Source organism: Dipodomys merriami, unplaced genomic scaffold (genome assembly GCF_024711535.1).
Source record: "Dipodomys merriami isolate MVZ:Mamm:240054 unplaced genomic scaffold, mDipMer1.0.p SCAF_4, whole genome shotgun sequence".
NCBI lineage: Eukaryota > Metazoa > Chordata > Mammalia > Rodentia > Heteromyidae > Dipodomys > Dipodomys merriami.
The window spans coordinates 73,600,179-73,617,200 of NW_027205603.1; the positions used below are offsets into that span (position 1 = coordinate 73,600,179).

At 32.9% G+C, this 17,022-nt stretch overlaps 1 protein-coding gene across 4 annotated transcripts in view; it reads right to left on the bottom strand.

Moving 5' to 3' along the window:
• Csmd3 (CUB and Sushi multiple domains 3) overlaps positions 1 to 17,022 on the bottom strand; it is a 928,259-nt gene that overhangs the window by 590,851 nt on the left and 320,386 nt on the right. For all 4 annotated transcript variants that reach the window (XM_069991287.1, XM_069991286.1, XM_069991285.1 and 1 more), the window contains exon 6: positions 10,685 to 10,797. In XM_069991287.1, coding sequence (XP_069847388.1) covers positions 10,685 to 10,797 — 113 coding nt within the window. The remainder of the gene's footprint in view (positions 1 to 10,684; positions 10,798 to 17,022) is intronic.

Here is a 17,022-nt window from a genome sequence, read left to right on the forward strand (position 1 = left end):
GCTTTTTAGGAACTTAATATAAAATTAACTGGTGTTAAAGTTGCTAACCATTTCTCATTTACATTACTTTATTTTTATATTTTATTCTTCAAAAGATTGATCTTTTATTTCACACTGTAAAAATGATGGAGATGTATAATACCTTAACAAGCTCGTAAATATTTCCTCTCCATGATTTTTGATAAGGGTGTGGTTTTGATATTTTTAAACTATGAATAACATATATTTATCTGATAGAAATACACTATTAGAATAATTAAAACATCTTTGATAGTAAAATTTAATTGGTTTAAAAGAAAACAAAACAAGTTCTGAGAAAATAGAATAGCTAATATTTATTTTGATGATAGAGAACAAAAGAACAAATTCAAATATGAATTTTTCATGGAAGAGTTAAAGAAAGAAAATGAAAACGAACCTAATTTTGTAATGGTGACAAACCAGGATTTGATCCAGAAACTCTGCGGTGGAATTATATAAAGCCTAGTAAAGTTATTATCTTCAAATTATGCCACCCAAGAAACCCCATATTCCCCAAACCTATAAATCAAATCTAACCAAACATATATGTCACCTAAGTATAGCCTTAATAAGTTTATTTCTATCACTTCTGAGAAGACATTGGCCTCAATAGATATAGCACATTTTTCTGACATATTTTAGCCTTCCTCACACAAAAACAATGAAATGATAGGAATAAAATATTCCAACATGATTTATTTATGTCATTTTCTTGGTTTTGTCATTTTCTTGGATTACATCATTTTGACTAAAAAGCTCCTCACATGCAGAAATTTTAGTAAAGTTTTCCATTAAATTAAGAGTAGAACAATGACCACTCTTAACAACATAATACGGAACAACATTCTATGTAGGATCTGAAGCAAAGTGTTCCCTTGACTGACTTTGTCCTGCAGTCCTATTTATCATTTAATTATACGTGAGTACAATATGTGGAGCTATTAAGTTAGTTGCACAGCAAAAGAAGCAAAGTAATGTAGCATGAAAATACATGATGAATTGTACAGGAAGAAGTGTCACAGGGAGAAAAGAGTAGTGCAGGGTGATCTACTTACAAAGGTAAACTAAAAATGTTCAAAGCCCAAAGAGATGTGGGAGAGAAGCAGACGAGTGATTGACTATCGTGGCAAAAATGGAAGTCATTGTGCCCTTTATTTCAAATAAGATATTCATAAAAAAAAGAATTTCCTTTCTTTCCCTCTCATCAGTGCTATTGAATGATCTTTCCAATTCAGAGCCCTTATTCCTACATCTAGGAGGTGTGTTTGTTCCAAGGTAACTTCCTGGTCAAATTAGTCTAACCGAAGATAAAACTTACAGTAAATGAATCCTGTTCAGCTTTTTTTATGCAGAACACTTTTGGAATGCAGTTAGCTTTACCATAGAGTAACATAAATTTGCTAATTTTTCCTGGTTGTCATGATTAATAAATGTTTTAAAAGATTTAACTATTGAGCCTTTCATATACAGTAGAGAGCACATTTCTTTACATGAAAAATAAACACAATAGACTGCCTAAAACTAAGAAATACACCAAATACTACTATTAACTAATTCTCTGTAGTAGTCTCAGAGTTAGAGACATAAGAATTTCTACTCTTGTTTCTTAAAGAACCCAATATTTTTTTACCATTTATCTGACAATGTGAGCCTAACCATTAATGTAATGATAAGAAAAAATTATTTTCAAAATAGTGTGTGTTTTTCAAGTACTAAAAAGAGGAGTCACAGTCAAATGCTTTACTTTTTATGTTTTTTCTTCCTATTTTCCTCTTTTACTTTTTTATGTTTTTATTTTTTAATTAATTAATTAATCAATGTTTTTGTCTGTTGTGAGGCTTGAACTCTGGGCCTGAGCTCTGCCCCTCAGCTCTTCCGCTTTAAGCTAGCACTGTACCACTTGAGCCACAGCTTCACTTCTGGCTTTCTGAGTGGTTTATTGGAGATTAGAGTCTCATGGACTTTCCTGCCAGAGCTGGCTTTGAACTGTGATCCTCATATCTCAACATCCTGAGTAGCTAGGATGTAGGCATGGGTTGCCGGTGGCTGGCTTTTACCTTTGTTTGATTCCAGTATTTTTTGTCTTGTATGTAAATTTATCTGATTTTGGGATGGGAAGGGGAAGCGCAGAAATGGTGGGACAAAGGTGAACCAATTCAGCAGTGATACTCACTAGGCTCTATGTTGGAAATGACTATACAATTTAGGATGAGGGAGGAATGGAAAAATAACTGAGAGAAAATGAGGAAAGAGGCAGCATTGTTCAAAAGAGATTACTCAATATCTGATATGTAACTATAACCCTTCTGTTCATCACCTTTACAATGGAAATTTAAAAAATGAGGCAGCCAGAATTTTTTTCACTTTTCTTATTTGAAATATGTCTTTGAATTTGCATGGAGTAGGGAGAGCAATGATAATTGTAAATGACTTGTTAATTCTAAGTTCTGAAATTAGAAGCATTCTGAACTGCTTTTTTTTTTTTTTTTTTTTTTTTTTTGTCAGTCTCAGGGCCTGAACTCTGGGCCTGGGCGTGGTCCCTCAGCTATTCAGCTCAAGGCAAGTGCTCTACCACTTGAGCCACAGCGCCAGTTTCGGCTTTCTTCTGCTTATGTGCTGCTGAGGAATCGAACCCAGAGCCTCATGCATGCAAGGCAAGCGCTCTACCAGGGAGCCACCTTCCCAGCCCCTTCAGTCTCAGTGCCTCAGGGAGGATCTTCATCTTATCTTTGGTAGCTACACAATCTAAAATGTCACCTATTAGCCACTTACTAATGGATTTTGAGCATTTAGAGTGCAGCTCAATTTTAATCTAATATAAGCATAATTATTTTAAACATTTTAAACTTAAATTTAGTAGTATGTGATGCCAAATGTTTTCAGTTAATGATGACATCATTTTTTTCCATTGGGTTATACTTTATTTTTACTGTTTTACCTTAAAGGATGGTATGATTTGTGTTTCTGAAATATATCAGAATATAATTTCTGCAGCATCTTATTCAGACAGCCTTAAATATATTTATTTGATTATTTTATGAAGAACACAAGAGTTATGGCAATATCTAAGTAATAGTGGATAATAATAATGATGAAGTCTATTTTAATTATAAATAAATGATCCTTCTAATCTATTAAATATCAACTATTGTCAAAGGAAAACTAACCTTCAAATAAGATGTACTATAAGTATAAAATATCATTTAAAGTTTCAAGATTCAATATGAAAATATGATGTAAAATAAATCATGAGTTTTATGACTAAATATTTTGTGATATATTGGTTAAATGTAATTTGTAAATATGCCAATTACTTTTAGTTATTGTTTTGTGGATAGCTACAAGAAAGCTTAAATCTTTATAAATGTATACGTGTCCTATTATCGATATTCCTCTTCCTTCTCCCTCTCTGTCGTTTTTTGGAAATAAGAGTCTCATGGTCTCTCCTTGCCTGGGCAGCCTTGAACAGTGATCCTCAGATCTCAATTTCCTGAGTAGCTAGGATTTCGGATATAAGCTACTGGCACCAGGCTTTCTTTTTTTTTTTATTTGTGTTGTACATAAGACAAAACAGCAGTTAATTAGAAGGTAAAGAAAGATACCACTTTCCAAAAGAATGATTACTGAAAACATTTCATAGTGGAGCAAATATACCGTGATACCAGCTTAGGACACTGTCACTAAGGGTGTATATTTTAAGTTAGAGTTCACAGTACTGAGATCTTAGGGGATTTATTGAGGTTCTCAGTGGATTCACCAACTTTACCAAGATTTACCAATTTCCACACACACAAACAAAATATATGTGAAAAAAATTAAGCTTGTGAATCCATTTCCTCTGTCTCTGTCTCCCTCTCTTTTTGTCTCTCTCCCCCTCCTTTTCTCTCTTTCTCCTCCCATCCCTCCAGATTTCCTTCTCTCTTTACCTCTCTCTTTCCTTCTCTGTCTCTCTGGCTCTTGCTCTTTCTCTGTTTCTCAATCCCTCTCAATCTGTCACTCTCTTATTTCACTTTCACATCTACATTGATGGAGTTTGTCTTTTCATGATACTGAAAATGTACAAAAATAAATCCTTCTTGAAATCAGAAAGATACATGACCAGAAAATACAGGATCATGTTAGTACAATAGGTTTAAAAGCCCGAAATAGTAATCATTGTATTGTAGGTAGAATTTATAATTTAATACAACAAGCTTATTTTTTTACATAATGATGCAGTATTTAATTTGACTTGTTTTCAGCAGAGATTCGTTGGGTATTAGAAATCTTTACCCTGGCCAGTACAGTTTTTACACTTCATTCACCTCTTTGATAAGCACAGATTTATTTTTGGCTTTCTCAGGATGTTAGCACTACCTAAACTAATAGGAAAAGTAGCTACATAATGATGAGTTTTATTACTCCTTGTTTTACAAATATACACATGGTGTCAATCCATAACGTCTATTCAGATTATACATAGTTGAGTGGTAAGATATTCATCTATTAAATAATAGGTACGTAATGATAGGGACTTTTTCTGTAATTGCTACTATATGGAAATCTATAATAAAGACACAATACAGTCTTTATGCATTAGTCCATATATTTTCAGCCGGGCTCCAGTGGCTCATGCCTGTAATCCTAGCTGCTCAGGAGACTGAGATCTGAGGAACTCAGTTCAAAGCCAGCCTGGACAAGAAAGTCCGTGAGACTCTTATGTATAATAACTGAGCAGAAAACCAGAAGTTTCACTGTGGATCAAGTGGTAGAGCACTAGCCTTGAGCTGAACAGCTCCCAGGCCCAGATTTGAAGCCTCAAGACCGAAACAAACAGACAAATAAATAAATAATTTTTTTCAATTAATGTATCTTTTACAAATAATGTACTTGAAATTGCCTTTCAAGCAACTTTTAGTCAAACAGTAAAAGCAATGATTCTACCTTGTTATGGCTACTGAAGATAATAATAATAGCAAACAATTTATAGAAGCATTGCTCCCTGCCAGAGAATTACCCAAACTAAAGCATACATAATAACTAATTTAGCAATTGTCATTTTCTGCTCTGGATATATGTAATCAAGAATAGAATATTCCACAATTTTCAATTATTTACTTCCATATTAATATCTACCTTTTTAAAAAGTGTTTTTGTAAAGACAAATATTTTTCCAGTAGTTTGGAATTTAAGGTTAACTAAGGTTAGAGCATTAGTATTGGACGTAGACTCAGAGAGCTCATCTAAAGCTTAAGACCTAGTACTGCTATTGCATAATTCGACCTTGCTTAATTCTTTTTGACAGAGCTGTGCTTTGCTCAAATAAGACATCTGAGGGAATGTGTCCTTTTCTGGATGCAAACATCAACCACCCAGCTTAGTAAGACAGCACGCGGTTTTTATCAGCTCTCACTTGCCATGTAGGCTGAGTGTCTTTGTGCAGGTCATATCTGTATAATGTCCTAGGGTCTCTGCATCATGATAAACTAGAGGGAACAATTCAATTAATGAGATTTTTGAGGATTATGTAAAATAATACAATGCAAATATTTTACAATGTGTGTTTTATACAAAACATGCAACATTTAATCACTATATATATCACTATATATACATATATATATTATATATATATATGGGGTATTCATGTAGATGCTGGAGATGAAGAATCTTTCTTTCTTCACTTCTTAGGTAATTTTATTTTACTCAGATTTACAATATGTCAGTAAAACTTAAAAATATATATTTGTGAGCCTGTAGATATATATATATATATATATATATATATATATATATAATAGGTGCTATTTTTAGATTGAGAAGCTAGCTTAGAAGAGTCATCTAATAGTTTTATAAAAGACCAAGCTTATTGAGAACTCAGTACCTGAAGAAACAAAAGTCTGCCCACCATCTGATGAGAAGTGAAAACTGCACTTTTCTATAAAAACATTGTGGAGGATGCAGGATGTGGAACACTAAGATCACTTATACACCTATCAATATTTTAAACTCTATTAGCTAGATACTTTTTTTCTGAAATCTTAAAACATTTTCTCATAGGAAAATATGCTGGAGGGAAAGTGGGAGAAAAATGAGGGAGGGGGTAAGAAGTTCGACAAGAAATGTGCTCATTTACTTATGTCAATGTAACCCCTCTGTACATCACCTTGACAATTAAATTAAAAGAAAAAATATATGAAGTCCTTTAAAGATACACCCACATTCAGTTGAATGGAAATAAGCATACAAATCAGATGTCTTCATCTAGTTGGTAATTCATATTTTTCTTAAGAATGAGTGTTAGGAGGCAGATAGTTGCAAGTGGATTTCAGAGAACCAAGGCCTTGTGGTAGGGAGACAATGACAAAGATGAGGTAAATTTATAGTAGAAAACATGGCTTAAAGAATTTAACCAAAGAGTAGATGGGAGTTCCAAACAAACAAATCATAGAATACAAGATGACACAAAGAAATGATCTTGGGGAGTTGTTTGTTTGTTTGTTTGTTTGTTTGTTTGGGGGGACTTGAACTCTGGGCCTGGACACTATCCCTCATCTCTTCAGCTCAAGGCAAGCACTCTACCATTTGAGCCACAGCACCACTTCCAGTATTCTGAATGGTTTATTGGAGATAAGAGTATCATGGAGTTTACTGCTTGGGCTGGCTTTGAACCTCGATCCTCAGCCTCCTGAGTAGCTAGGATTATAGGCATGAGCCACCAATGCCCAGCTTCTTGGGGAGTTCTTAATAGTTCCTGTTTGCATCACAGTGATTATGTAAAAACTACTAAAGATAGTACATTCAATATTTAGGTGTTTATATAGACATATTAATTTAAATGACAAATCCTATCTACCTTACACCTTCTAATGTAAGAGATAAATTGATTGTCTCTTGTTTTTTCTCTATAAAAATTTAGAGAAGAATGTATTTTCAGGTGCAAATAATTAAGTTCGAAAGGAAGTTAGTAATACTACAAAATACTACTGAAATAAATACTAAATTCTACTAAAATAAAAATTTTAAAGTGCAAAGTTTTGTTATAAATTATTTTAAAACAGTCAGTGGAATATTTATTCTCTTAAAACTAGTAAGTAAAAGTAGCTAGTTTATAATATAAACTGAAAATAATACAGTTGGTATGCATGCAAAGGGGTTTTTGAGATAAATATTCAAACACATTGCTGATGATTTTTTTTCCAGAGATGATGCTTGCTAACAGTCACAACACAGCACTCTATAAAACATATATTCCTGTATAAAATGTATATTAATTACTTTTTGAAACGCCGTAATAAATTTCTACCATAAGTATTTACCATAAGTATTTTCGACATTCCCAGGGCTCAAAGGTAAACTGAATTGCCTGAGGCAAAAGCCCTTCTGTTCTCTTTCTCGAAGATTTCCCATCTGAACCTTGGAATCAAGTATAGCTCATATTGGCAATCGTCAAATTACAAGTAGGAGCTTCAGAATGTGTGTGATGGGACATGTATTCTTCTCTCTCCTTCCCCCTCCCACACCTCTCCCTGGACAGATACTAGGTCTCTTTTACATGGTTCAGGCTGGTGATCCTCTTTCTTCAAGTGCTGGGATTGAAAGCATATATCAACCGGCTAGGCAATGACTCCCTGCCTTTCATTAGTGGTGTATGTGTTAATTGATAAAAAGGAAAGCTGATGCATAAACAAACAAAATATAGATAAACATATGAGTTAAAACAAAAAATAAGGATATCAACTACCCAGAAATCTGCTGCTTTCCTTTGATGTTCTGAACTATCATTCTAACTTCAAATATATCTTCTTTAGGTTTACTTGAAAAACATAGTTTTAAAACTGGTTCCAAGGAAAAATATGTTTCCTTTGCAAAAGATGGGCATCCTCATTTGTGACAGTATGGAATGTGTTAAAGCCTTAACTTTTTGGACTTTGTCATGTCTCCTATATTCAACTACTCTAATTGTCTCAATGTTTCCAGTATTTGTCCCTCATGGCTGGAACATGTACTTTTTCAGTCATCCCGTATGAATTCTGATCTCCCTTAGCATTTAAACATCTTTATTTACTATTTAGCTGATGTTAACATCGAATCTCTCTATACTTTTAAATTTGCACAGTAATGATATGATTAATTCTTGTAATTATGTTACATGGGAGAAGACAACGTTCACAGAACCCAGACAGCAAATAAGTACATCATTCAATTTTCATCTTCTGACCACAAATGCTATTGCTTTCCTTATAATAAATTCTATATCCCAAATGAACTTAAATATCCTGGTTTAGTAACCATTTACACACATTTTTATCAAAAGCTTTCCAATTGTGTCCACCAAAATTACATATTTTTCAATTAAACAACAGGCTTCTCAAATGTCATGGACTGCATCTGAAGCTTAGAAGAGAATTTTGTATCAATCAAAAATGTTTTATTTCAAAGAAATATATATTTTCTTAGCCAGGTAATGGTGGTTCACAAATGTAATCCTAGCAGGAGGCTGAGATCTGAGGATCGCAATTTAGAGCCAGCCCAGGCAGGAAACTCTGTGAGACTATTACCTCCAATAAACCACTCAGAAAACCGGAAGTGGTGCTGTGGCTCCAATGGTAGAGCACTAGCCTTGAGCTGAAGAGCTCGGGGTCAAGTGCTCAGGCACAGAGTTTAAGCCCCACAACCGAAAAAAAAAAAAAAAATATATATATATATATATATATATATATACATATATATATATACAAACACATATACATATATATATTCTCCATAAAAGTTGAAAAAGTATTTGTGTGTTAAAAGCAATGTCTTTAAGTTAAAATAGTTATTTCTAAAATATTTGTGTACATATGCATGACAGTGTTATGGACTAAAAAAATGACAAAATTGTGATAAAAATAGAGATTTAGAACTATTTATCTAGAATTTAACAAAATTCATTTATTAGATGTTTAGAATGGATTACTTGTTAGAATCCCTGAGTTGCAGAGAAACTAATATGAATTCTTACAGCTGTATCCACAATAATCCAGTAAGAAAATAAAAATATGCAATTTTGATAAAATAAAATATTGTAATGACATTTCATATTCAAGAGAAATTATGGATAAAATTAATATATTTTACAATATCAATCTTCTAGAAGTAACTTCTATGTGATGTAAATATGAGTTACATTAAAATCATCCTCCAATTTAGAAATAACAAAATATGATTTTTTATGTAAAAAAATGTGAGAGAGGCTTTAGGTTTACACTAAATGTCACAGGAAATGTTTTCTATACACTCAGCACTCGGGAGGCTAAGACAGGAGGACAGAAGTTTGAAACAAGTTTGTTCTACATTCTGTTTAAGGCCAATATGGACTACAGTGTAAAAATTTGTATCAAAAAATAAAAACAAACAAACATACAAAATAAAAAGATATTGGAAACTGGATATAACATTTTTGCAAATTTAAATGCCACATGTTTAACTAGATATGATTAAAATTCCCTTATCTTAATTTTATTTTTAATAAACTCCATAAATTTTTTTCTGCAATATTTATTTTTAAAAATTGCATTTAGAGAATGACAATCCTGGGTCTTGGTTGAAATGTTAGTAAATTGTATATGGCTTTAAAGAATGTTGGCACATATTTTCCAATCCAATCATCTGGTTTGGAAATAGAAATTATTGAAGATTTTCTAGAGTGTATTTTACCTAACATCTCTAAATTATTATTCTTGGGATTTTTATTACAATGACATTCAATCTACCATTATAAAAGTCAAATTATCAGTCAAAGTAATCTCTGCTATTATTTGGGAAAATAATATTGATCAAACATCTGTTAAGAGGTTGTTTGTCTGACATAGACATGAATGGCTGAAAATTTGTAGTCCATAAAATTATGTGCTCAAATGCTATTTTAAAGGTGTGTATAATTAATGTATTAAATTTGCAAAATTTTTAAGACTGAAGATTACTAAAGAGGAAAGTATTTTTAAAAACTTAACAAAACGGAACAAGATAAATGAAAGAATATAACTATGGCAATGTTCACCATTCCCTGAGCATTTGCTGATAAACTAATAAGAGAAAAATCTATTATTAGTATAAGTAGTCTAAGGATAAAGTATACCACACAATATTACTGAGCATTGTAGAACATACATTTTCATTAATATGCTATCTCCCTAATAATCTCTTCCAAAGGGAGTTTTTCCAACTTAATATATCAAATAATATATTCCACTTATCTGGAATTAGACCTAGTAATAAAATTGGTAGGTAATAATTCTAGGCAGTTTAATTAAACTAGAAAAAGCAAACATACACTGTATTGATATGGATCTTAAATGATAAAAGACCTGTTTACACCTACAGATTTTCTGCGTGGCTTAGTAGCATGTCCAATTACTAACACAACTCATTATAGCAATATGGCACATAGTTTGCATGCTACCTTTAAAATCTCTTCATATTCTTTGCTCTCACATTACTACTGTATAACAATCAGCAAACTTTAATATTGTAATTTAGTTGGGATCATATTATTTCGTCAGCAAGAAAACAATCGTTTTCATATATTCAAAGATTATAAATGTTAAAGACATCTTTTTTTCTTCTATCACTAAATTCAATTGTGCATACCAGCATCACTTTACACAACAAGAAATACAGAGGTAGTCATTAATTATACCTTGATACGGAGCGCTAAATCCACGGTAGCGGTGATTGCTGTCGGTAACAAAATGTAGTCTGAGCCAGTTTTTGTTGCTGATAATTGGAGGTGGTATATTCATTCCAGATAACCTGAATTACGAAAGACAACAACATAAAAATTTAAAGAGCTTTTCAGCAATGAACATTTTCATTGAATTTGGTCCAAAAATCTACCTGCACACAATATACATGACTTAACTGTTATTGAGTTGTTAAGAAATTAAATAGATTGTACATTTTAAATTAGTCTAAGACTAGTGTAATTTCTAGTGTTGTATTGCAATAAAATGGCATACATTTAAAATTAACAACCTTGTATTAGTTTTGATTCAAATGAATTATTTATTGCACTGATAGATTTAATAACACAGGAAATATTAAACGCAGGAGCTATTGATCTGAAGCCATTGCTTGCTCATTGTACTTGTTTCTGAGGTATATACTTATGAATTACAGGTGCAAAAGAAAATTCTTCAAAAAAATTGACACCTCTATTTTCAGAGTGAGGTAAAATGATTCTTTTCTCATACTTCCTGCTATGCAACTATGTTCAACATTCCAAATTGTATGGCCAATTTTACTGTGTCTTTTCACATAAAAAATCATTATCTTTACGTCAATGTTATAATACAATATGTTTTGTAACTTACGTTCTTTACACATTATTTTACATTTAGCTTATAACTATATTTATTTTTTAGATATGACATTTACTTATTATATTGTAGTAATGGATGGGAAATGTTTAAAACATGGAAATCATCTTGTAATCATTAGAAGTTTATTAAAAATATTAGATCAATAAAAAGGTACCAAGAAACATTTAATTCATAAACTAGGGAAGACGAAGCAATTCTGTTGATTTTTTTGACCTAAGCAAGTGTAGATGAAATGCAAGCGCAGGTAGGATTGGACACTCATATGAATGAAGAACTCCTACTTTTCAACATATATTTAGCAAAACATGTTTATATATTCAATTATTGTCTATATCAAGATGAAGAGATATAGCTTTTCCTACATTATCAAAAATGGTTACATATGTTTCAATAGATTCTTAAATAATTTGCATGTTGTATTTTACAGTTGTTTTCCTAGTGACTTATCTTATCATCTGGCCATATAATGTGTATTTCTGTGGATAGGCGTAAAGTAGATTTATTTTGGGTCTGTATTGCCTCAACATATTTAGTTCTGACACCCTAATCATTTTTAAAACAAGTTAATTAAAGCAAAATTAACTAACATTTTAGGTATTTGTCATGATATTAAGTATCATTTATTTGCCTCAGATCAATTTTTGTCTCATACACTTTTGAAGATTTGCAGTGTGGCAGTTTTTCTTATTTCCTTCAAAGAAGGAATGTCTCCCTCATATACTTCCTTATGTATTTAATTTCTAGATAAGCAATACAAATCAGCAGTTAAGATCCTCAAAAAGAAGACTATTGCACAGTGAGGCACAGTTTTAGATTTACTCTCCCTATAAACTCACATTTTTCTTTCTCAGAAGGAAATTAGCAGATTGAGTTGTATTTGTTTAGTGGGGATTAGAATTCTTACAGTGTTTGGCAGTCTTTCATGCTAACAGATCAACAGGAGAGACATAAAGAGTCTATTGGAGAACCTGAAATCATTAGTGAAACGTGTATGGTAACACTTAGGACATTTTATCCAACAATCAGCACCTGTTTACCTGTGAAAATGCACAGGTTCTCCGTTGTGACATGTTTAGTCATCACTATCAGGGAATGACAATCTGCCCATTAAATACAAATTATATCACTGAGTTTGGTGATGTACCAAAGGCTGTAATCCAACATTAACAATCTGCCCCAGATGTTTCTTATGATGATGATGATAATGATGATGATGATGATGAATTATATGTCTTTATCTTTAACCTCTCTGTTTTCTCATTTCTTGGGAGTGTTGGATAAACTGGATGCTTTTTTCATGCCTAGAAAGTAAAGATCTTTTTTTTGTTCAATGTATTGAATTTTCATGACTTTTATCATGTCTAGTAAATAAAAAAATTTTTCATGTAGTAAATGAAAATATGCAATATGCTGCTAAATAATTTTAAGACCTTAATTTTCAGGGTTTTTTTCTTTTATTACTTTCAGGAGATACCCATGTAATGTTTGCTCTGATTTGTTGATTTGTTTTGTTCAAGTAGAAGTTCAGTGAAAAAATGGATTATAGCACAGGGTTGATGCCAGATATTGATTTATAATTCATTTGTGTTCAGTTTTATGATTCATGAGTTTTACTACCTGTTAAGAAAAGTTAAATTATTTTTATAGTAGGCACACATTACTAAACACAACACAACTATACATCATGGATGACTGAATACAATATTTTATGTCAGTCATTCAAAAACCTAATAATTAGAAAGTAACTTCATAAGAACAGTAACAAATGTGAGAGAAAAGAAAGTGAAAGAGATGATATTAAAAATATAAATGTGCAACTTTTTTTTTTTTTTTTTTTTTTTTTGCTGGTCATGGGCATTAACTCTGGGCCTGGGCACTGTCCCTCAGCTCTTTAGCTCAAGGCTAGCACTCTACCACTGGAGCCACAGCGCCACTTCCGGCTCTTTCTGTTTATGTGGTGCTGAGGAATCGAACCCAGGGCCTCATGCTTGCAAGGCATGCACTCTACCGCTGAGCTACCTTCCCAGCCCTAAATGTGCAACTTTTTAACAAATATCTCAGATAATTTTAGCAGTTAGGTAAAGGCAAATAATAACTGCTACTCAACTACAGCTTGAAATTTAAATTTATCTTCAAATACCAGATTAGATTGGAGCAAGTATTAGACCTGCCTAAGCAGGAGCTACTATGTACAAAAAATGGAACAAAAACTAACAATTTAATTGGGGAGGGAACAATGATTTTTTTCTCTGATCTATAGGGGATATGTTCCAAATTTATGTTGTAATATACACACATATACATATAATGCATTTACACACAAAATTATTTTAGTATTTATCTATGGTAAAGGTTTGTTTATAAATTAGTCACTGTATGTGTTTCACAGTAGTTAATTATAGACTAATCATAAAAATGAGCTATAATTAAAAGTTATAAAACTATGGTTTATTACTACATTATATTGCAATTTTAACGATATTTTATTTAATGGAGGTCTTCCAGCTTCTTTTTGGCATATCTATCTGAGTTTCCAAAATCATTGCACTTGTACTTTGAGACCATTATGAAGTTATGACAGTATTATTTGAACATGTATTGTTTTCTTGAATAAATATGATTTCTTTGGTCTTTGTTTACATATTGTTTATCATTCTCAGAGAAGGCAGGATTAAAGTTCAAAGGTTAAATAAAGTGTATTTTGACAGCAGACCATGCTTGCATTTTTCATCATGTCATTTATTGTATTGTATAATAGTAAGTTTAAACTTTTTCTGACCATTTCACAATTTTCTTAATTTTTTTGTAAGAATTAACTATACTGGGAGTAGTTTGGATTTGTGTATCAAGAAAATAGAAACTATGCATTTATTTGTATTTCTTATATATGCCATTAATTGCATTTTTACATCATTAGAAATTTCAGCTTTATGCTTCAAGTTTATTTTCATCTGCACTTCATTTTCAGTCCCTAGTTCTCAAAATATACTTGTTGAAGGTTATCATTCTGTTCTCTGACATCAGCAGCACTTGTTTAATTTGGTCCTATGAATAGTCTCACTGCATCACCATATTGTATTATCTGCTTTCTAAATGATAAGAAGTTGAGAGCAGGTTTCATATTGGAGTTATCAATTCAAAAGTGCATTTCAAGTCATGGGTAATGGGTTAGGCTAATTAAATGGAGAGATTTTTTAATGTCTCAAAGTGTACTTTGAGTATTGTCTATCAAAATACCTGGGGGCTAGGGAAACTTCTACTGGTCAACAATTTTCTGAATTGTTCTTCTGTAACCATATATGCTTCTTAGAGAGTTTTTTTTCTTTCTGTTTTACTGCTGAATTTATTAAACTTACACAACTAAAGCTCTTCAATTTCTTGTTGTGCAATTAAAGTAAATACCATACAATGCAACTATCTCTAGAAAAATCTTTCAGAATTTACTAGTAATACATATTCTACATTTCTGAGGAGGATAATATTTTGTTGTATTAAGAAGTATAGTCACCTTTAGAAATGGAAAAGTAGCTATGTGCACTGACTCAAACCTATACTCCTAGTTACTTGTAAGGCAGAGTTGTGTGGTCAAGGATAACAAAATCCTCAATAAAATGCTTGCAAAGGAAATACTGTCATACAATGAAAAAGGATACTCTAACATATCAAGTTGGTGCCATTCCATGAAGGTAAGGGTGTTTCAGAATGTACAAACTGATAAACACTTATAAGCATAATAAAGGCTATAGCAGAAGCCCAAACTAGAATCATTACAATAGTTTTAAAGAAGGCTTAAAAAAAGATGCACCCTCCCTCCCTTCCTTCCTTCCTTCTTCCTGCCTTCCTTCCTGCCTTCCTTCCTGCTTTCCCTCCTTCTCTCCCTTCCTCCCTCCTTCCTGCCTTCCTTCCTGCCTTCCTGCCTTCCTTCCTGCCTTCCTTCCTTCCTTCCTTCCTTCCTTCCTTCCTTCCTTCCCTCCTTCTCTCCCTCCTTCCTTCCTGCCTGCCTTCCTTCGCTCTTTCTCTCCCTCCCTCCCTCTCTCTTTCCTTCCTTCCTTCCTGCCTTCCTGCCTTCCTTCCTGTTTTTTTCTTCTCATTCTCTCTCATTTTCTCTCTTTTGTCTTTTCTTCCTTCCTTCCAACCTTCTTTTTACTTTCTTTATTTTTTTTCTATTTTATTTTTCTTATTTTAATTTTTAAACAAGATCTTGCTGTGTAGTCCAGGCTGTAGTCACTCTAACAATCCTCCTGCTTCAGCCACCAATTCCTGGGATTATAGGTATGCAATACCATGCCCTGCCCTTTCATTTTACCCTTATTATCTTTGATAATTATTTTTATATTAATAAGTGTTTTTTGTGTGTGAAAATACCATACAGAGGGGTTACAATTACATGAGCAAGGTAATGAGTACACTTCTTATCAAGCATTGTTGCCTCCTCCTTTGTTTCCCCTTCCATCCCTACCCTCCTGTCTCCACTGCCAGCCTGTCCCTCCCCAGCCCCCGCCAACGTTGTAAAGTTCGTTTTAAGTTCCTCTTATATAGATAATAAGGTGAGTATCAAATGGTATATTAGAGCAAAATTCAAAACAGAAGCTAACAAAAATTAAAAACAATTTCACATTTAATTTTATGTAACTAATTCAAAAGATAACTTTTAAAGAAAATGAAATAAAGGGATTCTGTATATAGAATAATAATGTAGTAAATGGAATGGAATGACATCAAGAATAATAGATGATATTGGGGGAATGAACCCCAAGATAAGTATTCATTTTTTTTGTTTTTTTTTCCTTTCATGCAAATGTTTCTTTCATATTTATAAGATTATTTCTATGTTGCTTTGTATGTCCCTCCCCCACAGTATAACCCATACTTTCACCGTTTTTGATGTTGGTATAATTTGTGGAGGGGAACGGGAAAAAACAAATCGTTTAACTAGGGATACAGGTGGACCCATTGCAACAATGAGATGTACAAGTCCTTATGTAGAAAAACGAACTTAACAACTTTGGTGGGAGGGCTGGGGGGAGGGGCGGAATATGGGAAGGGATGGGAAGGGGAAACTAGCAGGAGGCAACAATGCTTGATAAGAAATGTACTCATTATCTTGCTCACGTAATTGCAACGCCTCTGTGCGGTATTCTCATAAAAAAAAAAAAGAGCTCCAAAATAACCAAGAGTAATAGATTTCTGTTACCCACAATTATTAAGAAAAATGATTTCCACATTGAAAAAAACAAACAAAACCCTCAGCTTATTGTGAGCTGATGGTAGACACTGTTGATGGCCCACGTCGGTTCCACCTGTGGCAAAACCCAAAACAAAGCTGGAGGGAAAAAGCATCTTCAGAAAATAATACAGAACAAAGAGATTAAAAATGAATTGAAGAATGTTGGGCGCCCGTGGCTCTTGCCTATAATCCTAGCTACTCTGGAGGTTGAGATCTGAGGAGCTCACTGAAAAGCCAACCCAGGCAGAAAAGTCTCTGAAATTCTTATCTCCAATTAACCACCAGAAAACCAGAAGGCCCATTGTGGCTCAAATAGCCTTGAGCAGAAGAGCTCAGGGACAGTGCCCACGCCCAAATTCAAGGCTGAATGAAGACTAACAACAACAACAAAAAAACTGAAGGTAAATGGTAATGTCACAGAAAGGCCAG